We start from the raw sequence: 22,722 nt of genomic DNA, 5'->3' as shown, positions 1-22,722 counted from the left end.
GCTTGTGCTGAGATTTTAGTGTGCTGAGCCCACCTGTAGATCTAAGAGAATGTTGGCTATCAAGAAATATAGGCATTTTGAACCGGGGTAGATACAAGGACCAAGTGATCCAGTTCTAAACTTCATCTTCTGTTTTATTATGGATATAATCTTCAGGTTAATGTTCACCCCAAAATTAGAATTTAGACACTTTGAAAATAATTATGAGATAGTAAAATATTACAGTAGAAGTTCTTCCTCCTGAAATGATTGGGTTTAACAATTAATCAATAGGGAATCGTAAATTATACCTATAAGACTGTTTGGGATATGGTGAAAGCCTTTCTTTGAGAATGAGTCTCATAATTAGAGTTCTATGACCTCTCCAATAAATCACACTCAATACATTTATTGACTGATTTCCAGTTTTAATTAAAAGTGGTGAGGGGATGGTTTGGCACAGTGGTTAAGTTATCACTTGGGACAGCTCACATCCCATATCTGAATTCTGGAGTTTAAATCTTGGCTCCATTTCTGATCTAGTTTCCTGCTAATGTGTACTTAGGAGGCAGGAGGTTATACTGATGTAGTTGGGCCCCTGCCACCCATGTGGGAAACCCAGATGGAGTCCCAGACTCCTGGTTTCAGCCTGGCCTACCCCTGGCTGTTGCAGGTGTTTGAGGAGTGAACCAGTGGATAGAAGATCTCCCCCCCCCCCCACTCTCTGCCTTTCAAATAAATAAATTTAAAAAAAAAATAAAGTGAGCAAGAAACTGAAGTCAGTAGTGAAGCAATTTGAATGTAGGTACCTTCTAAATTTTAGTGATTATTCTTTTACTCACATATACTGAATTTCATAGGAAAGTGTTTTTAGTAATTCACTGAGTCTTTTTTATAAAACTTAGGGATTTTTTTATTTTAAAATAAGTTTATATTACTATTTCATTAGTTTGTATAATATATGATTGAATTGAATAATTACTATAAAAAGTACATCCAACGTGAACAGATTGCAGAGAGACATACTGTAAGCATACAGATCAACTGCTGAAGTAATACACAGAGAGCACAACAGAGCAGACTGGTAGCCAGGAGTCGGTGTGTCATGGGCATGGGTTACAGAGCACTGGCAGATCCAGGGAATAAATTAAATGGAAGTCTTTTGGGAGAAATTCTCCAGTATTTCATCAAGTACTATGAGCGTGCGCGTGTGCGCACACACACACACACACACACAGAAGTGCCATAAGAGAACTAAAGTAATCAGGGAGGCCTTCAGGAAATAGATAAAACTTGCATTGGATTTTGACAGATGATTGATTAGAGAGTGTGCATAATTTGAGGAAAAGGGATGAAAAATTCATCCCTGTGAAGCCACAGGTTTGTGTTGAGAAGAGGAGGGGGAATACAATTTATGATGTAGTTGAATTGAATAAGCATTAAATTATGACTCTAAAGATCTACTTGCATTCATAATCTACTCTTTTGGCATTCTGATTTGGAAGTAAATAATGAGGGAGGAAGAGTATTCTAGGTAGAGTTTAAGGAAAAAATAGGGAGAAGTTGCATAGCCCAGGAGTTAGCCAGTAAATCAGTGAGAGAAGATAAGGACAGGTCCCAGTTGAAGCATCAGACCAGTGGTTTTCAGTTGTAATCCTGCTCCAACCCATAGTACATGTTGAAAACTTTCAAGTTAGATTTTGTATGAGCCACAGCTTATAGGTTTAGATGTTACAGACTCGCTATCTACATTACAAAGAGCAGACATCAAATTGTCTTGAAAAGAAATCAGTGGGGGCCAGGGTTGTAGGGTAGTAGGTTAAGCCTCTGCCTGCTGTGCCAGCATCCCATATGGGTGCCAGTTTGAGAGCCAGCTGCTCCACTTCTGATCCAGCTCTCTGCTAATGTACCTGGGAAAGAAGTAGAAGATGGCCCAACTGCTTGGGCCCCTGCACCCACATAAGGGACACAGAAGAAGCTCCGGGCTTCTGGCTTCAGCCTGGCCCAGCCCTGGAGTTGCAGTCATCTGAGCAGTGAAACAGCAGATGGAAGATTTCTCTCTCTCTCTTCCTCTTTCTGTAACTCTGCCTTTCCAATAAATAAATAAATCTTAAAAAAAAAAAAAAAAGCTGCCTTGTTAGAAACAGTGGAAAACCAAAGATTATAATTCCCACTAAATTAAACTCAGTCATTTTTATAATGATATTTGGTTTACGTTTTCTAGAACCAGAAAATAAGTACTGATTGATGTGACTGAAAATACTGAAATATAAAGAAGTATGATAGAATGCTTGACTCACTTGTAACTATAGGAGGCAAATATTTAATATCTGATAATAAACTATTTTAAAAATCTGAGATGAATTCTGTATAGATTCTCAAAGGAAAAGTATCCCATAAATTCAGGATGTACTGTGTCATTGCTATTTGATCATCTTTGGAACTTTTGTTTTAGCCACATTTCATTCACTATATAAAACTTTTTTTGTGATACCTAGTTGTTCTACTTCCTTAACCAACCATTTTGACAATTTTCAAATATATCCATAATCATTTGAAAAAATTATTTGATTACTAAGATAGTCTTCTACTTTTAAAAAAAATGTTTTTTAGTCTAAGACTAACAATTCTTATAAACTATCATTTGAGCATGAAAGTTTCCATTTTTCTTCATATTTTGACTAGAGACCTAGAGGGTTTGGGGTATTTGCTTCCCTTCAAATAAAAAATAAGAAACTTTTCTCAAAATAGGTTCAATTTGAACTTCAGCTTGTTCTTTTTTTCAGACAATATTAAGCAACAAAAGCCAAAACTGCTCCACATAGTTTTCTCTTTCCTAGCTTAAGGAGAAACTGCTTTGACACCTCACATACTCCGAGTTTAAGAAGTTAGCATTATCTGAGAAGTCACTATTTTTAGGTCTAGCTGTAATGTTTCTAACTTTGGTACTCAGAGTAGTGGGTGCTTCCTTTCCCAGAAGGCTCTGTATTCTCAACATGTGCAGGTCAATTTGACTGAGAGCTAACTACCAGGAGCGGCAGGCCCCTTGCAGCCTGTGAGTTTCAGACTTGAAAATTATGAGAAGGTATTGGAGGCCACAGGCTATATTTGGGAACCAGCTGCATGTCAGGACAAGCATGGGTTGTGGTTCCCGGAGGCTGGGAGAGCACAATGCTTGAATTTAATTTCTTTGGAAGATAAGAAGAGAAGAATTTCCTTCTGCCTGACAAATTACACTAGTGACAACTGAGGAAATCTGTCTTCAGAAGTGTGCTGGACAGTGGCAGAGTAAACGTTGACTTTTCAAAGATGATGATCAAGGAAACCTCTCTCCGAAGGGATCCGGACTTAAGGGGAGAGTTAGCTTTCCTGGCAAGGGGCTGCGATTTTGTTCTCCCATCACGGTTTAAGAAGCGCCTGAAGTCATTTCAGCAGACACAGGTTTGAAACTTGGGTATTTCTTTTAAAATAGTTTTATTACTAATAAAACTACCAGTGAACTAACTCAAATAATTTTATAGCTCCCTTGTATCTTGATATTAGATCAAGGAATTAATCTGTGTCCTCTATTCAGCTATTTGCAGAAAGCTATTTGCAGAGGGATTCCAACAGGTTTAAAAATAGACCTTCTGGACCTGGAGTACAGTACTCACATTTTTCTCTCGTCGAGAAGGAATTCAGTTTAGACAATAAATACAACTTAACAAATATTTTACGACGTCTAGCGCGGAAAATCCTAGAATTTTTCATAGAAATATCTGAAACTTTTCTGTATTAAAAGCCTTATTTGTACTTTGAATCAACAGACTGTATTAGCATACATAGGAGTACCTCTGTAATAAATGTTTACAAAGGGTATTGATCCTGACAATCCTTTTTAAAAGGAAGAAATATTTTATATAGAGACAGTTTGTGTACTGTAACGTATGTATGTTGAAAATGAAGGGTGGCAGTTTAGACCATGAAAAACTGTGAGATTGAGTTATTTTTCTACCTCTGATGAATACTTTGCAAGATGTCTGCTTTCTTGCTTACAATTTTAGAACCATTGTCCACCATTGAGTATAATACAAACCAAGGAGTATAGAAATTCTGACTGATGTCCAAATTCCAGCGGGAAACCATGGTTTCATACTTATTCTGACCCAGAATAATTTCAAATTTGGGGGGTAAACCTTATTAAATTATTTTTGGTAGGTCTGAAATTATTAAATATTGGAAATGTGCCAATGACACAGTAACATAAGGGTAACTGTGCTGATACTAGTGTTACAGTATTATTTAAAAATCCAGAATGAATAAAGAAGTGAGACTGTGTTCATAGAGAGACTGGAATAGAGAATTGAGATGCTTTACCCAGCTAATTCTACTTTAATGCCCCTCGAAATGGAACTGAAACAGCTTTGTTCAAAGTAAGCAGATGCCAAATTCGCTGTTAACTGTGTCAAAATATATATTACTAGGCTTTATTCAATAATATTTGTAAAAGATCAGTTTTATTAATTACATTAAGGTTTAAATTATTTGTGTTCTGTTGAACTCAACAGAAAGTAATTTTAATATACCTGAAAGTTGAAAATAAATGTGATCTTTTTATGTTATTTTCCTTGTAAATATTAGTATCAGTTTTATTAAATTAACCAATGACTTAATAAATAGTTGCCTATTGGTGAATTGTCCCATGTTAAGAATCACACTAAGAAAAGCAGAGTAGAATATTACACAATCAAATGTTTCCCACTCAAACAGAAGCTTCCACAGATAGGCAGCCTTTGTTCTGAATGTTATTTATTTCAAGCAAAGGCATAGAATTAGCAGTAAAAGTTCTGTACACCTCCTCCACTAATGTGTATTCATGAGACTATCATGTTTCATCCCTGCTGCCACCAGTGGTCTTAATCCTATCTTCATAACGGGCCTGAAATTATCCACAACAGCCCCGGATGTCACACCACAGAAAACATTCTGGGGAAACTAAAAAAACAGTTTCGATAATTGTCTGCTTCTAATATCACAAATCTCTTTCTGCATGGACTAATAGGAAATGGCGCTAATATAAATAAAGATAAAGCACCTAAAGAATTCCAAGCCTCATTTTAGAATTTTTATGAACACTTTCAACTGATATTGACTCATGGGATTAGGTACTAATATTTTCAGATTTAACATTAGCACAGAGAAATGTTTTCTAAAATAGTTTTATCAGTTTGTTAAAGGTGATTTGTAAACTTTTAATTGCTTTATATATGTAAATGGTTATTCATTGTTGAATCTGAAGGAACATGCCAAATTATGCTTAATCTTTTGAGAGCTCCACCCTTTGGCCTTGTCACTCATTTTCTTACATGAGCACAGATGTGGGCCAGTGCCGTTCTCTTTTTTTTAATAATTTATTTTTTTATTAATATAAGGAGCCAACACTGTTCTTAACCTTTAACCTAGGTTATATCCTATAATTCCCTTTAATCCTTATGACAACCTTATAAGAAGTAGGTACTATAATTTCTGTCTTATTACTGAAATTATAAAACATTAAATAACTTCCTGAGGTCACAGACTCTTAAGTTATCCCACTGTTTTCCAAGTTCCTAAGGGCATCATTTATTTCCCTCTGTGCTGTTGTTTCCTTGACTATTGCTTTAAATGGGACCATTGTTCAAACTTTAGGGATGGCATTAGGACAATTTAAGAAAAAAGAACATTTGAGGGATGCTTTATGTTCATGATGAATTTTAAATAAATTTAGCTGATCAGCAGTCTATCCTACATACTTTGTATAGCATTTGATGCACTATTATACTCATGGACCTTGAGAGATGATTTGGTTTTTAATTAGGAGTAGACTTGAGAGCCCTGAAAGTCTTCATGGAATATTTTTTGCTTTTTCTGCTAAGAATCTCAGAACTTCATTGGTAAAATAAACTCCTACCTTGGTGATAGTGTAGTCCCCCTCCCCTTTAACTAAATCATGGGTAATCTCAAGCCGCCCCTGTTGTTTACCTAACCTTCCCGTACTTCTCACTATCCTTTTGAATGTCTCTATGGAATGCCACATCAGATCCTTTTTGGGAAAATGAAGGACATAACCTATAAATGAGTTCATAGATGGCAAAAGAAGTTCAGCTGTGATGAAATTAATGATCATGGTCCTTGCACATTAGAGCACACCAAAAATTAGATAAAAGGGTATCTTGGGGGAAAATGGCATGCCCCAGTAGCAAGTAAATCATCCAGGTGTAGTGTTAGTTCCAGGAGTGCTTTAATTTTCTGAACAAAAATTTTCTCAGCATCAGGACTGGCAGTGATTCTACCTCAGCAAAATCAAACTGGAGAAGACAGTTTGAGGAGCCTCCCCCCCCCCCCACAGATCTGTTTCAAATCTGTATATTTGAAAACAACTTGTTTTTTCCTGTTGAAGGACAGGAAGAAATTCACAGCATGATTAAGAACAGTCTTAAAAGAATTTCCTAGTCTAGTTCTGTCAGACTAATAATGCACTTTGAGATCTTTAATGTATCAGCTGACGTTGGTCTTTTATTATTTCAAAATGTCTGCCAAAGTTAGAAGTAAGTTGTGATGTTGTATTGTGCATTTGGGTGACTGCGGGTGATGACAATGTACTCTTCCTCTCAGAACAACAGAAGGGATTTTGATTACTGTCACTACAAAGACATGATAAATGTTTGATAGGATACATACAGTTTTATGTGTATTGAAATTTTTTCTTTAATTAAAAAAAGCAATATGCCAAGTGACTGAAAAGAAAATATATCTCAGGATTTTTAAAACATAAATCAAGGGGCCAGTGTTGCAAGGAAGCGGGTAAAGCCGTCGCCTGTGACGCTAGCAGCCATGTGGGTGCCAGTCTGTGTCCTGGCTGCTCTACTTTATATCCAGCGCCCTGCTAATGGCCTGGGGAAAGCAACGGAAAGTGGCCCAAGAGTTTGGGCCCCTGCTACCCACATTGGAGACCAGGATGAAGCTCCTGGCTTCAGCCTGGTGTACCCCTGGCCATTGTGGCCATTTGGGGAGTGAGCCAGTGGATGGACCATCTCTCTCTCTCTAACCCTGACTTTCAAATAAATAAATGAATCTTTAAAGAAAAATAAATCGATGTGCACTCAGGTATTGACAGAGAAGTATTTAGTATGGGCAAGCATTTCCTAGAAACATGCTTACCGTTCTCCAGAGAGTCTTCATCTTCACTGTCTCTGTGGTTTCCTGTCCTATACTCGACTTCCTGTGATTGATGAGGAGTCTCATAATCACGTTTTCCTTCCAGATTCAAAATAAACCAGAAAAGAAACCTGGAACACCACTTCCACCTCCAGCCACCTTTGCAAGTAGTCCGCGACCTGTCTCCCCTGCTCCTCACGTGAACAGTGTTGTGAGTGCACCATTGTCCATAAACATTCCACGGTTCTACTTTCCCGAAGGACTCCCAGATACCTGCAGTAACCATGAACAGACTCTCAGCAGAATTGAAGCTGCATTTATGGATATTGAAGATCAGAAAGCAGATATCTATGAAATGGGGAAAATTGCAAAGGTAATAGAACTCCTAAGTAATGTATAATCTCCCTTTCTCCCAAGTATGTAACCTCGCACTTAAGACACCAGTTTAGAAGTCCATGTCCCATATCACAGTATCTGGGTTCAATACCCAGTTCTGGCTCCTGACTCCAGCTCCCTGCTAATGCAGACCCTGAGAGGCAGTAATGATGTCTCGAGTACTTGGATCGCTGCCACCCAGGAGGGAGACCTGGCTTGACTGCCTAGCCTAGTCCTAGCCGTTGAAGTGGTTTTAAACTCCCTTTTCCTAGCAGCCCCATTCTCAGCCTTTTCACTGCCACCTCACTCCGTTTGCATGCATAGTTTTGTTTTTTTTCCCAATGAGGAAAAATACTTTTTACTCTGTAAAGTCTTAACTATGGTCTGTTTATTGGGATATAAGCTTGAAAAGAACTTTAATGGTTCTCCCATTTAAATATAGGAATCCCTCCCAAGATATTATTAGTTCATAAATTCATTCTATACCTGAATACTTTCAGTGGCTAGAAGCTTATTACCTTTCTAGGCAACCTGTTCCACCATTAATAGCCTTGTTTGTTAAAAAATTTTTTGATTATACTGAATAGGAATTTCTTTTTTGTTCTCACCCATTGATCGTAGTTCTGCTCTGAACCTAGAAAACACCAGGATGTCAGAAGACTGTCATTTTACCCAGAAATAAGTTGGTTTGAGACTAGGAAGCAAACCTTTAATACTTTCCTCATATATAACTACTTCTGATTTAAGATCTTAATTCCTTAATGTTAAGACTGGGAGAGGATTCTTAGGTTAGTGGTTAAGACCTCTGCCGCCCATGTGGGAGACCTGTATTACATTTCCAGCTCCTGGCTTCAGCCTCAACCCAGCCCATTGAGGGCACTTGGAGAATGAAGCAGTGAATGTGAACTCTCCATCTGCCTCTCACGTAAATAAAATCTCTACTTCCAGCTTCCTCCCAGAGCAGTTAGTGCCGAGCATGGCCATCAGATGAAAGCTGATTATTCCGTTCTCCAGCTCGGCGGTGTTCAGGGATCCTCATCCCTAGAGCAGGGCTTCGTTTAGTTTGGGTTTGGTTTTTGTAGCCTGTCAGACCTCAGAATTTAGCAGTGGTTTCAGGATGAGCTTCAGGAGGCAGAAGGGTTTAGTAAGCCAAGGATGGCAAGGAGGAGACCAAGAGGAAGTGCCCACGACCCCACGCATACTTCCCTGGAAGGAGAAAGGGTTCCCCCACGTAAGGAATAAAGTTCAAAAACGTTAGAAGTACTATTTCACAGTAAAACCCAAACTTCTCTTCTCTATTCCAGGGCCTCCACAGTCTGGCCCCAGAGGTCCTTTCTGAACCTGCCCAATATTCTTTCCCATGTGAGACGTTCTTGCCCTGGCACAGGCAGCAGCCTCAGTGTCTGGACTCTCATAGCACTCCCATCCGAGAGGGGCTGCCACTCCTGCCATCCTCCCTGGCACCCAGCTTGGCAGCCTGGCTTCCATCATGTCTTCTGCAGAAGCCTCCGAAGCCTCATTCCGGGCTTGTCCTGCCCCTCTCCCCCCAACCACTGAGCTCACAGAGCATTTGTCACCACCATTAAATGGTTTTCAACTGGACTGATTTTAAAGGAAAGGAAAAGGAATTCTTTCTTCTCTTTCTTCACTCCTCCCATCTTAGAAATTGCCTGTTGATCCCTCAGATGTTTCCTATGAAAAATAAACTCCCATTTCAGAAGAAAAGACCTTCTCTGTTCCTGCTGCTTTTAAGAGGAAACTACAGTCAGAAATACGTATCTGAAGTCACAGAGCCAGTTCATGTCAGGAGACAAATCTAACTTCAAACATAGTGCCGTTCCTGTGTTGTTATCTCCCTCAATGTTCCCTAACATTAGCAAGCTCCCGATCTGAAGAGGTTACAGGTTCTTTCAGGGCACTCGAGGTTTTCATGCTTGGTTCTTTGAGAGGTGCCTGATATTTTCCAAATGAGATGGAACTTTGGATTGAAATCCAAGTGATAAAAGCAAGCAAGGGTGAATGAAATCTGCATTTGAGGGTAACATGTTAACAGCATAAATGCCAGAAAAGATATTTCTAGCATGGGAACATGTTTGTGGGTCCAGATGAAGGCAGACAAGTTCCTTGGTACAGGGCAGGAATGGCTGCATCTGGAGATTTTGCCCATCCAGTGGCGGACTTGCAGCCCACCCTTGTCTTAAATGAGTGGACTCTCTTCATCTGCGTATTCCCAGCCCACTCTCTAGTGCCTTCCCACTGCTCTGAGTCCACACCTCCTGATGGCAGCAGCCATGTCATACGTCAGAGCTTAGTGCCCTCTAACTCTCCACAGATCCAGTGAGCGGAGAGAAGAAAGCCCAGCCACGCTGATAGACAAGAGGGCGTGAGAAAAAGTGGAGTCAAGGCAGGGAAGGCGTCTCTAGGCATGAGAAACCATTTATGTGCAGTGAGGCTTAGTCCCATGTGGCAACACAGCCAGAGTTGAAGCTGACAACATGGAGAAGTTTAAAGATAGAAACTGTTTTGTGTAGCCATACTAGCCATTAACATAACAGTTTACTGCTTATACCTAGTTATCCTGTAATACAGTAGCCAGTTTATACATACAAATAACTGATTAACTTGTCTGAATTATTCTTGATTATAGCCCTAAATTCACTTCATGGCACCAGCCTTTGTGTTTACTGCTGTTAGACCTTAATTGTCAGCTCAAGTAGCAAGAAAAAGGTAGCCCATTACCTTCAGAAAGTTAAAACTAGTTTATAAAAATGAAGATCTGTGTATTAATGTATTAATGACGTCAAAGGGTTTCATGAGTAGGTTGGTTTGTACCGTTCTGTTTTGATTACTGTATCAGTTCATTTTATTGGATTTTGCCTCTTAAAAACAATTTATTTGAAAAATTGTTTTAATTATATGTTCAGCCAATTTCCATTTAATCCAGAATTTACTTAGTTGTCATCTGTTAGCACTCAGAGTCATCTTTACTTGCAACTACTGTTTATTATGGGTCTTCTTTTGCCACTTACTGACCTTATCCTTATAACAGGTTGGCATATGGAAAGGAGAAGAGAGGAAACCTTCAAAGAATAAGGAGAGGAGATTGTCAGAGCAATAAATGAATGTTTTTATGGATTCTTGTAGTTTATAAAGCTATTTGGAAGGCCAGTTTGTGTTTGCAACCTACTGTTACTGGCTCTTAAGTATAGCTATAAAGACAGGGGTCCATTTTTTTAAGTGCAGAGAAAACTCTGTGTTTATGAAATCTACATCTGTTGACGTTTTGCTCATTCATCTTGGTCCTCAGACAGCCTGGAGAGCTTAAAGCCCATGACTGGTTAAATTCTCAGTGGCAGTTTGCACATTTTCCCACAGCTTTAAGTGATAATGGAGAAGAAATGAATAGAGAATGAATCTAAGAGTTACAAAAGCCGGGGGAGGAGGGCAGCGCTGGGGCATAGTGAGTTAAGCCACCTGCTACAGCACCAGCATCCGATACAGGCTCTGGTTCAAGTTCCGGCTGCTCCATTTCCGATCTAACTCCCTGTTAATGCACCCGGGAAATCAGCAGAAGATGGTCCAAGTGCTTGAGCCCTGCACCTGTGTGGGAGACCTGGAAGAAGCTCCTGGCTCCTGGCTTCAACCTGGCCCATCCCAGGCCATTGGTAGCCATTTGGGAAATTAGCCAGCAGATGGAAGCTCTCTCTGTCTCTCCTTCTCTAAGTCTGCCTTTCAAATATATGTATATGTAAAGGATTATATATATATATTATTTATATATATAAAGGAATATATATTATATAATATAATATATAAATGAATATATATTATATTATATATTTAATATATATTAAAAAGGCAGTGTAGGAACAGAAACTGGACAGCAGAAGGCTCATCATGAGTTTTACTGGAGGAGAAAGCCAGGGAAGAGGAATGAAACCCTTCCAACCCACACACAGACCTCCAGCCCCTCTCTTCTAGCTGTTATAGCCGAGTTGGACAGACTGTGCCTTTGGCCTGCACAGCAGCCTGTCTGTACCTGAATTTCTTCATTGGCAAAATAGGGTAAAAGTACTTGAATGGGGATCCTGTGAGGACCAAATGAAAGAACAAGCATGAGACATTTTAAAATGTTGAAAGCACATTATGGGTGCTGGGTTCTAGTCCCAGTTGTTCCTCTTCCAGTCCAGCTCTCTGCTGTGGCCCGGGAGGGCAGAGGTTGGCCCAGGTGCCTTGGGCACTGCACCCGCATGGGAGACCAGGAAGAAGCACCTGGCTCCCGGCTTCGGATTGGCATAGCTCCGGCTGTAGTGGCCATTTGGGGGTGGACCAAAGGAAGGAAGACCTTTCTCTCTGTCTCTCTCTCTCACTGTCTAACTCTATCTGTCAAGTAAAAAAAAAAAAAAAAAAAAAAAAGGTGCATTACAAACATTGGGTAATCATCTCCTGTGTGTTTCAACTGGTAACCTTGTTTTCAGTTCTCTATGTTGTCTATGTTGTTGGGCCATTCTTAAATCAAATTACAGGTTCTGCTCAGGTTTTCCTTGGTCTGGTGACTTTTATTACCATACATTGACTCCTGCCTCCTCTAAACCTTAGCTTCCTAAATCCATTTTCTTTATCGCCCTGTATATCCTCACTTGTCATCCATTTCCTTCCTTTGTGTAAAGAAAAAAAAAATTTCACACTGGCTTGTTCTCTCTCCTCTGTTAATATAAGTTCTATTCTGTGGCCTTCAGATTACTATCATATACTTTATAGATTCTTACTGGTCTCCTGGCTCCCTTTATCTGAATTCTTACTTTTCTAAGCAGCTGCTAGCCAGCCATGAATTTTTAAAAAGAAAGCATCATGTCTGCAGCCCTTGCTGTTTACTGGCCTTCCCACTTTTTCCTTTGGTGTTTACTTTACTGCTACGATCTGGTGCCCTCACGCCCCCTAACACTTGGCTACTCAGGGTGCCCCACTGTGAGAAAAATACGCTGAACTTCTGCAGTCTGCCTCAAACCATTTTCGTTTGGTACCTTGAGATTTTTGCCTTTCAAGTGGTATTGTCTCCCTGTGTTACTACTGCTCGAGCGCTGACCTACCTGTCTATGCATTTTAACAGGGGTCTTCTGGAGAGAAGGCCTTAATCCCAGGGACTGAGAGCTGTTTAGTAGCGAAGTTTCCCTGCGAGTGATGCGCACGCAGCCCCTGACAGTGCTTCAGCTGAGGCTCCTGACCATTTCCTGAGGCTGAGATAGATGCTTCCAGACCCTTTTCAGTTCTCAAAGGTGAAAGTTTCTAGCACTTGGGCAAGCAGTTTCAGTCTCTCCCTGTTGTGGTTCTCCAGCTTCCATAATACAGGCTCTTCTTTCAGCTTTCCCAGCAGCTGCTAATAGCCTATCACTAAGTCTTTCTAAATATTTCCTTGGCAAAGCAGAATTCTGTGAAAGGAAGGACTGGGGTTGGGGAAGGTGGACCTGACACTTGGCTCACCTGGAGTGTAGTCATTGTGAACTTCGTACACTGGCAGTCGTAACTTACATGATAGACTAAATCACGTGGTTGCTAAGTGACAGCTTTTCCTCATTCTTGACCTTAGTGGAGGTATTCAACCTCTGGACTTAAGATAATTTTATTTATTCATTTGCCAATTAGAAAGGCAGATGGATGTAGAGAAGGAAAGACAGGGAAATCTTTCGCTGTAGGTTCACTCCCCACAAATGGCTGCAGCAGCCAGGACTGTGCCATGCTAAAGTCAGAAGGCAGGAACTCCATCTAGGAGTTCCAGATGGGTGCAGGGGTCCTGCTAACTGGGCCCTTCTCTGCTGCTTTCCCAGGCACATTAGCAGGGCGCTGAGTCAGAAATGGAGCAGCCAGGACAGGAACCAGCGCTCATATATGATGCTGGCATCACAGGTGGTAACTTAACCCACTGTTCCACAGCACTGGCCCTGAATAATATCTTTATCTCCTAATAAGATGTGACTCTTTAAAGAGTCCCAGGTTTGCAAATATGTTTTCTGTGTATGGACAAAGTTAGGAAGATTTACACTTTCTCTACTAATATTTAGAACTTCTTATTACTTACAAAGAAGAATTTCCCATCTAGGAAATAAAGCTGGTGAATTTAGTAAGAACTCTTTCTTATAAGAGTAAAAGGATATTTTTTTTAAAAAATTGAAAGAGCTTTTCATTGAGAAAAAATGATCATGCCTTTTAGTGTATTGATGTTGTGTTATCCATAGTATTATTCATAGTTCTTTTTATTCATAGCATTTCTTATGGCTTTTTCATTCATGTATTCATGTACAGTATCTACTTGTAGTATTTATCCATAGTATTTCCTGTGGCTTTTATGATATGTAGTCATTTTATATACAAATAAATGATATCCTTTTGATTTTTACTTTTCATCTTTTACCTGAACCATTTAAGTGGATCTGATGGCTGTTTTCTTGAACAGCCTAGGGTTTTGTGGTTCTTCTTGAACCTGGGAGTTAGTAGCATACTAAGTAAAAGAGAGAGAAGGAGGTAGCTGGTAGAGTGTATTACCCCAAGTAATAAGGGCGGTGATGCTTTTCTGCTTAAGGAATGAAGGGCATACTCAACCGTGACATTCAGTCCTTTCTTTCTTTCTTTTTTTTTTTTTTTTTTTTGACAGGCAGAGTGGACAGTAAGAGAGAGACAGAGAGAAAGGTCTTCCTTTTCCTTTGATTCACCCCCCCAGTGGCCGCTGCGGCCAGCACACCGAAGGCAGGAGCCAGGTACTTCTCCTGGTCTCCCATGGGGTGCAGGGCCCAAGCACTTGGACCATCCTCCACTGCATTCCTGGGCCACAGCAGAGAGCTGGACAGAAACAGGAGCGACCGGGACAGAACCGGCGCCCCGACCGGGACTAGAACCCAGGGTGCCGGCGCCGCAGGTGGAGGATTAGCCTAGTGAGCCGCGGCGCTGGCCCCTTTCTTTTTCTTTCTAGAAGATAGAAAATACGTAATGTAAGAGCAGTAGGAAGGGAAGCTGGTCGCTTAAACTCTCAGGATGTGGGTGGGGAGGAGGAATCACAGTAAATGACCTTGGAGAAAAGGTAACTGGATTTATATTGTCTTGATGAAACGTGTATTTTTGCACACATACCCGCCCCCCAAATCTGCCTTGGTTGATGGATTTGCCTGTGCCCGAGTTTTGTTCAGCTCTGCACTGTGGCACAAAGGATAAAAGCCTGTTCTCTGGCCAGGGCGTTGCTCCACTGTCTCCTGGTTTACTCCATCTTGTATTTGCAGGTCTGTGGCTGTCCTCTGTACTGGAAAGCGCCCATGTTCAGGGCTGCAGGGGGAGAGAAGACAGGGTTTGTGTCAGCACAGTCCTTCATTGCCATGTGGAGAAGGTAAGTGTGCAGCCAGCACTCGGGGGCTCGACAAAGAATTGTGGGACACACTTTCCAGAGGGCACTGATGTTCCTCATCTGTTCATTTTCTCTTCACCCTTTGTGTCAATAGGACAGTTAGTGATCACAACCATTTATACTCACACACAGTTTCTTGCCATTAGCCTTTATCCTACATGTCTTTTAAAACAGTGAAAAAAAGTCTGCAAAAATGCCTCATTAGTAGCTATTTGATAGTTTCTTAGTTTTACTTGTTCAATTTTAGCCTTAGGATTCAAATCTGACAGCAGTGACATCAGAGTGAATAAGGACTCTCCTGTGAAGGGGAGCAGCCACATACATCACATGAAAAATACAATTCCATTCTCATGATCTAATTTAGAATTATATTTAATTGACTTATCAAAAATAGCTGAATTCGAATAGATTTCATCATTACTCTTTGAAAGTTCTAGTTAAGGGCAAAGGACTAGTATATTCATCAAAGTATTCCTGGGTTTTACAGCCTGACAAATTTTCTGGAATCCAAAGTTGTTCTTTTCTTTTGTTCTCCCTTTTTTCTTCTTTACAGGTTTTTTCCTTTTTTTTTTTTTTTTTTTGAAGATTTATTTATCTATTTGAAAGTCAGAGAAAGAGAGGCAGAGAGAGAGAGAGGAGAGAGAGGTCCTCCATCCACTGGTTCACTCCCCAGTTGGCCGCAACAGTCAGAGCTACACCAATCCGAAGCCAGGAGCCAGGAGCCTCTTCTGGGTCTCCCATGTGGATGCAGGGACCCAAGGACTTGGGCCATCTTTTACTGCTTTCCCAGGCCATAGCAGAGAGCTGCATCGGAAGAGGAGCAGCCAGGACTAGAACCGGCGCCCATATGGGATGCCGGAGCTTCAGGCCAGGGTGTTAACCTGCTGCGCCACAGCGCTGGCCCCCAGATTTTTTCTTAATATTTACATATTTTAGGAGAATGTCACTACTTGCCCTCTTTTTTGAAAAATTATTCATTTATTTGAAAGGTAGAATTAGTGAGAGGCAGAGAGAGAGAAAGAGAGAAATCTTCCATCCGCTGGTTCACTCCTCAAATAGCCACAAGGGCCAGAGCTGGGCTGATCCAAAGCCAGGAGTCAGGAGCTTCTTCTGGGTCTCCTACCTGGATGCAGAGGCCCAAGCACTTGGGCCGTCTTCCACTGCTTTCCCAGGTGCATTAGCAAGGAGCTGCATTGGAAGTGGAGCAGTCAGGAGCTGAACCAGCATCCCACAGTGCTGGCCCCCCCAGCTTGCCCCTTCTATTTCTGTGAACTGATCAGGCTTCTTTATATATGTTATTCTTTTCTGAGACAGAAATCTTTCCTAGTAGACAACTGGAATATTCCGTTCATCTATCATCATCATCATTATTTAAAACACCATATAATACCAGCAGAATTCAGCTCATAGATTCCTTCCAATCCCTTCATACCACCAGTAAGTACCCTTCGTAGTGTAATTCTTGAGACCATAGTAGGTGATTAATAAATACATTCTTAGTTTTAAAAATCTAGCAGTGGGGCCTGAGCTGTGTAGTGGGTTGGGACTCCAGCTGCAGCACTGGCATCCTGTATGAGCACTGGTTCAAGTCCAGATAATCCACTTCCGATCCAGCTCCCTGCCGATGGCCTGGGAAAGCAGTGGAGGATGGCCCAGGTGCTTGAGCCCCAGCACCCATGTGGGAGAACCAGTAGAAGCTCCTGGCTTCAGATTGGCCTAGCTCTGGCCTTTGTGACCATCTGGAGGGTGAAGCAGTAGATGGAAGATCTCTCTCTGTGTGTCTTTCCCTCTCTCTGTCTGCCTCTCAAATAAATAAATTTAAGAAAAATAAAATCTAGCAGCAAGTTGAGTTCACATTCTTCCTCATGCATCACATTAAAACTAAAGTAGTCATGGTATTTAAGACTCTACCTGTTAATGGACTTCCAAAAACAAAAAGTGTTAAGTGCTTCGTGGTGTTCATGTGGATTTTAGCCATTTTGTTCAGGGAACAGTTCTAAACTTTCCAGGTATCAGGAATTTGAAAAAACCTTGGAGAATCACTCCTTATTACACCATCTGAACGATACGCAAAGGCTGGTTCCATGGTCAGTGTTTCATCTGTACTGAAGCAAAGAGAAAGCTGTCTAATAAAATATGCAAAGTGGTTTTTTTTTTAATGTTTGGATAAGCTGTTACAAAAGTGAGGGAGTTCCTTGGAGCCTAGAAATAGAAAAACAGCACTAATTAGCAAGAGTAAACTAACAAAGCAACTGGCATTTGCCCCTGCAGTATTTTTCATTGGCATTTCTGGCAGCCTAGAACATGGAGAAAGAGAATAAAAGCCTGGGACCTGAACAGCAGGGGAGTTTTGTTTTTTGTTCTTTTGTTTTTAAGTTGGCATACAATAAAAGCAGCATTCAAGAACTTAAGATGGACAGATGTTCCAGCTTCCACTCAGCTAGGTTCTTTTACCCTGACAATGAAGAGGCCTCAGATGGAGTCTGAACAAGGAGTGAAAAGGATTGAGAGCTGAGGTGGGCATTTGATGTAGTGGTTAAGATGTCAGGACACTGCATCCCACGTCAGAGTGCCTGGGTTGGTGTCCCAACTCTGCTGTCTATTCCATCTTTGTGCTGATGTGTACCTGGGGGGGCAGAAGATGATGGATCAAGTTGTCAGACCCCTGCCACCCCTGTGGGAAATCTTGACTGAGTCCCTGGCTCCTACTTTTAGCCTAACCCAGCCCCAGCCTCAAACTGATTGATTGGTTAGTTAATTAAATTAAGAATTTGTTTATGCAGATTTCATAGCACATATACTCTTTAATAACACTTGACAATAAGTGCTGTTAACAAAGAACAGGGAGATGACACAGCTCTTGTCAGAGATGTCTTCAACCATGAGCTTACCTTTGTTGGCAGAAACCGTTTAAAAAACCTCATAAAGTAGCAAGAAGTAAGTTATGATTGTTTAAAAGAAAAATTGGAACAAGCTGGGAGATAGCAAAAAAAGACATAGTGTATTATAGGAAACACTGGAGCTGGAGAGAAGAAATACAGCTGCTTATATTCTATTTTGAATATTCTAGGACCCTAAGTTTATGTACCTGTGTGTGTATATAGCAAGGGAAAACTGGTATCCAATTTAATCTTAAGAATAACTGCTTAATCTTAAGAATAACAATCAAGGCTTTGGTTAAGGTCATGTGTCACTCAGGAAACGTGGACACTTACACTGATGGCTGGAGCAACACAGTGGCAGCAGCTCCCAAAAGCTGTATTCCTTTTCCGAGATGAATCATTGCAATTTTATCTGTAAGCAAAAATGATTTCTACAAAAAGCAAAAGGGAAAGAAAAAAGACATGATGGACAAATATCCATCTTGGGTAACTATGGGAAGCTGCTTATGAAGATGCATGGCATGAGCTCTGTCCTTATCTTTTTTCATTAAAAAATTAGATAGACTTGAAATGTGTGTGTATGTGTGTAGTAAAGTGCTACCTTGTGGTCAGATACTAAAATGGTTTGAGTGCCCTCTAGTGGGGACTCCTTTTTGAGCTCTCAAAATATCTTAAAAGCCAGGGTGCTTTAAGAGAGACCTGAGTGTGGCTCTTTTGGAAGACTAAGCAGCTAAGCCTGATTCTTCCATGTGCTGAGAGTTTAATTTGGTGATTTCTTATACACTGCCCCCTTTGCATATAGCAATTTGTGCTCAGTATATTAAATAAACTTTCAAGTACAAAAAGCTAGCTAGCTAACAGGGAGTGTGCAGAATTAAAACATTTCGGCATATACATATGCATGTGGACTTGCTCCAATAACAGCAATAACAAGTTTTATATAATCTTGAAAATAAATCAAAAATACAAAAATCACAAGCATGAAGGGAAATACTCTCTCTCCTGACAGAGTGCTCATATGAGTTGGAGGCTTCAGTCTAGTTTCTGTGGTTTAAGAATGAACACCTTGAAGTTCTCTCTCCCTGCCTCTTCTGGTCCCCGTCCTGCTAAGCTGATATCTGTGCTCCAGTACCTGTTTTTCTTGCAGGCAGGACACTTACGGGAAAGACACTGCTTCACAGCCTTTTTGCTTCCATTCCTGGAGTACCAGCTTTTAGGCGCAACTCCTCTCAGGCAGAATCAAGAAGACTCGGCTTTGTTTTATGCTTTCCTTTCTTTCACTTTTTAATATCAATGTGTCGTTTGTCTATTAACAGCACAATATTTTGTGTGTTAAAAGTTCTGTAAAAATAGCTATGCTTACCATCATTCTCTCTGTTTTATAACTTTTACTATCTCTCTTTCTCCTGCTGTGTAGAGTTTATCAGCTAGTAGCATTGGCAGAAAAACAATCATAATTCACATTGTATCTCTGTTTCATACTTGTGATTTTAAAAGGCCATTCCCGATTTGACTTTGTCCTGTCAGTGTCTCTCAGAATATCATCTGTCATATCTCTGCTGTTTTTATTTAATAGTGCTCTCCTTTTTACTAAAAGCACTTGTATTAGTGAGCTTTTCATTACTACAACAAAACATGTGATGCAGCTAACTTTGTAAAGAGGAAAGGTTTATTAAAAGTTCGAACGTTCAAGTCTAAGATCAGACAGCCCTATTGGTTTGACCTTTGATGAAGGCAGATGCAGCGTCACAGGATGAGCTAAGAAACCGAGCAAGAGATGGACAGACTGAGTCCAGTTTGGGCTTTCATAACAACTCCCTCATGAGTACCACCTCATGAGGGACTCTGCTAATTATGTAAGGACTTCCACCAGCTCCACCTCCCAAAAACATAATTGGATTAAATTTCCATCTTCTTACAACATCAACTTAGGACTTTGAGGTTTAAGGTCATTCATGGGAACCAAATCATGTTGAAATTATAGCATTCCATATGCCCCTCATAAGCAGGAAGCAGCTATAGAAGATGTGATTATTCTAGGCCCTTAGGATTAAGGGCAAGAATCTCTCTGAGAGGGGAATGATGTAGGCAGGCAGATAGGATAAAATGGATTAAGTTTGTGAGCTGGAAGACCACACCTTCACCAGGCCCCCGTGTGATCTCCTGACCCCACCTGCCCCCACCTGTGTGCACACCTGCCCATCAGGCTACATGACCACGCCCTTTAGGAAGTGGATAAAAGGCCTGGAGCACGATAGGCCCGGCCCTTACTGCCCTTGCTGTGCTTGTTGCCCGTGCCTTTGGGGCACCTGCTCTCTGCCTTCCTGCCTGCACACTTGTTCCATGTGGCTCCTGGCCTGCTCTCTGCTTGGTACGGATCCAACTTAGCTTCTAGACTTCTCTTTCTCCCCTAAATAAAGCCCCCACTCTCCTGTGCATTTCTCTCACTGCATAAAATTCTTAAAACTTAAAAAAAAAGAAAAAAGTTATAGCATTCCACCTCTGATTATCTAAAATTCATGTTCTTCTCACACATAAAATAGTCATTGCATGCCCAGTAGTACCAAAGTCTTAACTCAGCCTAGCATTACTTCCAAAATCCAAATTCTCATCTCAGGGACAAGGCAACTTCCTCTAGCTGTGAGCCCCCTGTAAAAGCAAATTATAGGGTGGTGTTTGGCCTGGCAGTTAAGACGCTGGTTAAGATGCCTGCATCCCATCAGAATGAATGGATTGAATTCTTTGTTCCTGCTCCCAATTCCAGCTTTCTGCGGATACACAAGCTGGGAAGTAGCAGGTATGGCTAAAGTAGTTGAGTGCGTGCCACCCATGTGGGAAACCTGGGCTGGGTTCCTAGCCTCTGGGTCTAGCCCCAGCCATTGATATCACCTCGGGAGTGAAACAGAGAATGTTTTAAGTTACATTCTTCCAAAATCCAGTGGTGGGACAGACACAGACTATACGTTTCCATCCCAAAAGGGGGACAAGGAAACAGAGAGTGCAAAAGCCAGACTGAAAGCAGATAAACATTAAAGCCGGCATCCTGGGCACATTGTGAGAGGCAAGGCCCTTGGGTTTGGGCAGCGCTGCCCCTGCGGCCTTGCTTCTCACAGCCCACATGGCTGCTCTCGGGCTGGCTTTACATGCTGATGTCGACAGCTTTCCAAGGGTTCCAGGGGACACTGCAGCTTTCCCTGGTGGACATTTCAAGACGCCTTTCTAGGATCTCTTTTGCTGCTTCACTCCCACAACTCCAGGAGGCTTTGCCCTCTCAGGGGCTGCAAGCAGAAGCTTCAGCCCTACAGAACAGTCCTGCCTGGCCTCCCAGACTTTCCTTAGAAATCTTGGTGGAGACCAACTGACCCCTCTTGCATTCTACATGCCTTCAACATCAGTAACGTGGGAATGACACCGAGGTCTGCTCCCATCACAAGTTGCACTTGGACCTGCTCAAAACATAGCCGCAGCCAGAGTGCTTCACGGGCTGACAACAGGGAAATGAATCACCTGTGTTCCTGGGATAGCTAGAGAAAAGCGCGCACGGCTCCAAGAAACATCTCTACCCTTCCCGGCTGTAGGCCTGTGAGGGGAGAGAGACTGCCTGCAAGATTTCTGAGATCCCCTCCAGGCCTTGAGCCCACTGTTCTGCCATTTGCATATGGCTGTCTTTTACCTTTTTAGCAAGTGGTTTCTCCACTGCACTCTCCTGTCCCAAACAAGCCACTTTCTCTTCATTATTTACTCTGGCCAGTCTGTGAATTTCCCCAGACTTTCTGCTTGTCTCCTTTGTGCTTCAGATTCTCACTATGAAACTGACTAAAAACAACCAACAGTGCTCATGCCACAGCCTGATTGCTTTGCTGCTTTGAAATCTCTTCCACCAGATAAACTAGTGCATCCTCTTTAAGTTCAGCCTTCCAGAAAGCCTGGAGGCTTGGCTGCGGTGAAGCCAGGTTCCTTGCCACAGTGTAACAGGGATGTCTGGTTCAGTTCCCAGTGGAAGCCTCATTTCCATTGGAAACCTCATCAACATGGCCTTTTGTCCATGTTTTTGTTAGCATTCTGGTCTGCGGAGCCCTCACCACAATCACCCTTAATGCTCCACTTACTGCATCCTAGGCCTTCTCTTTCCTGCTCCTCAGACTTTCCCAGCCTTTTCTGGTAAACTGACTCCAAAAGCTCCTCTACCTTCATTATGGTGCTAAGTAATGACCCCACTCCTCGGTACCAGTTTTCCGCAGGCAGCTTTTCATTACTCCAACAAAATACCTGAGGTGACTTAACTTTGTTTTAAAACGGTTATGTAGCTCAAAGTTTTGGAGTTCAGGTCCCAGATTGGGCAGCCCCATTGATTTGACCTCTAATGAGGGAGGTAGATGGCAATGGTGGGGAGCTCGTGCAGAGACTCAGATGGTGAGCCAGAAAGCAGAGAGAGAGGCTTCTCCTCATCTCTCCAGAACTACCAAGGGCACATCCCTAGTGGCCTGAGGACCTCACTTGAGACCCACCACCCAAACACCATAAACTGAAGTAAGTTTCCACCCTCTAACTACCATCCAACTTATGATTTGGGGACTTAACATCATGTGTGACTTTGGGAGCCAAATCATATATGAACTATAAGAGGCCTCACTGCCGTTCTGTGGTGGTCATTCCACCCATTTTCTGATCCTAATTAGCAACCCATTAGCACCTGTTACGGGAGGCTTATCTGAAACGTGTTTATTTAACTTCAGGGGCCTTGAGCATGTCAGAGGATGATGAGACTAAACCTAGGGCAGGTGTTTGGTGCAGTGGTTAAGTCACTGTTTGGGACACCTGCATCCCATATCAAAGAGCCTCGCTCAATTCCTGGCACCTCTGCTTCTGATCCAGCTTCCTGATAATGTGCATTCTGTGAGGCAGCAGATAATGGCTCAA

General features: G+C 41.7%; 1 protein-coding gene across 4 annotated transcripts in view; it reads left to right on the top strand.

Moving 5' to 3' along the window:
* PPP2R3A (protein phosphatase 2 regulatory subunit B''alpha) overlaps positions 1-22,722 on the top strand; it is a 210,135-nt gene that overhangs the window by 104,097 nt on the left and 83,316 nt on the right. For 3 of the 4 annotated variants that reach the window (XM_051818617.2, XM_051818618.2, XM_070072785.1), the window contains 2 exons: positions 7,262-7,528; positions 14,799-14,902. In XM_051818617.2, the coding sequence (XP_051674577.1) occupies positions 7,262-7,528; positions 14,799-14,902 (371 nt within the window). Of the gene's footprint in view, positions 1-2,907; positions 3,421-7,261; positions 7,529-14,798; positions 14,903-22,722 lie in introns of those variants that run through there. The other variant, XM_008266214.4, reaches the window with a different exon arrangement.

The sequence above is a fragment of the Oryctolagus cuniculus genome, chromosome 4 (assembly GCF_964237555.1).
Source record: "Oryctolagus cuniculus chromosome 4, mOryCun1.1, whole genome shotgun sequence".
Lineage (NCBI taxonomy): Eukaryota > Metazoa > Chordata > Mammalia > Lagomorpha > Leporidae > Oryctolagus > Oryctolagus cuniculus.
Note: the sequence above shows the minus strand (reverse complement) of the source record. Positions and strands in the feature narration are given on the sequence as shown.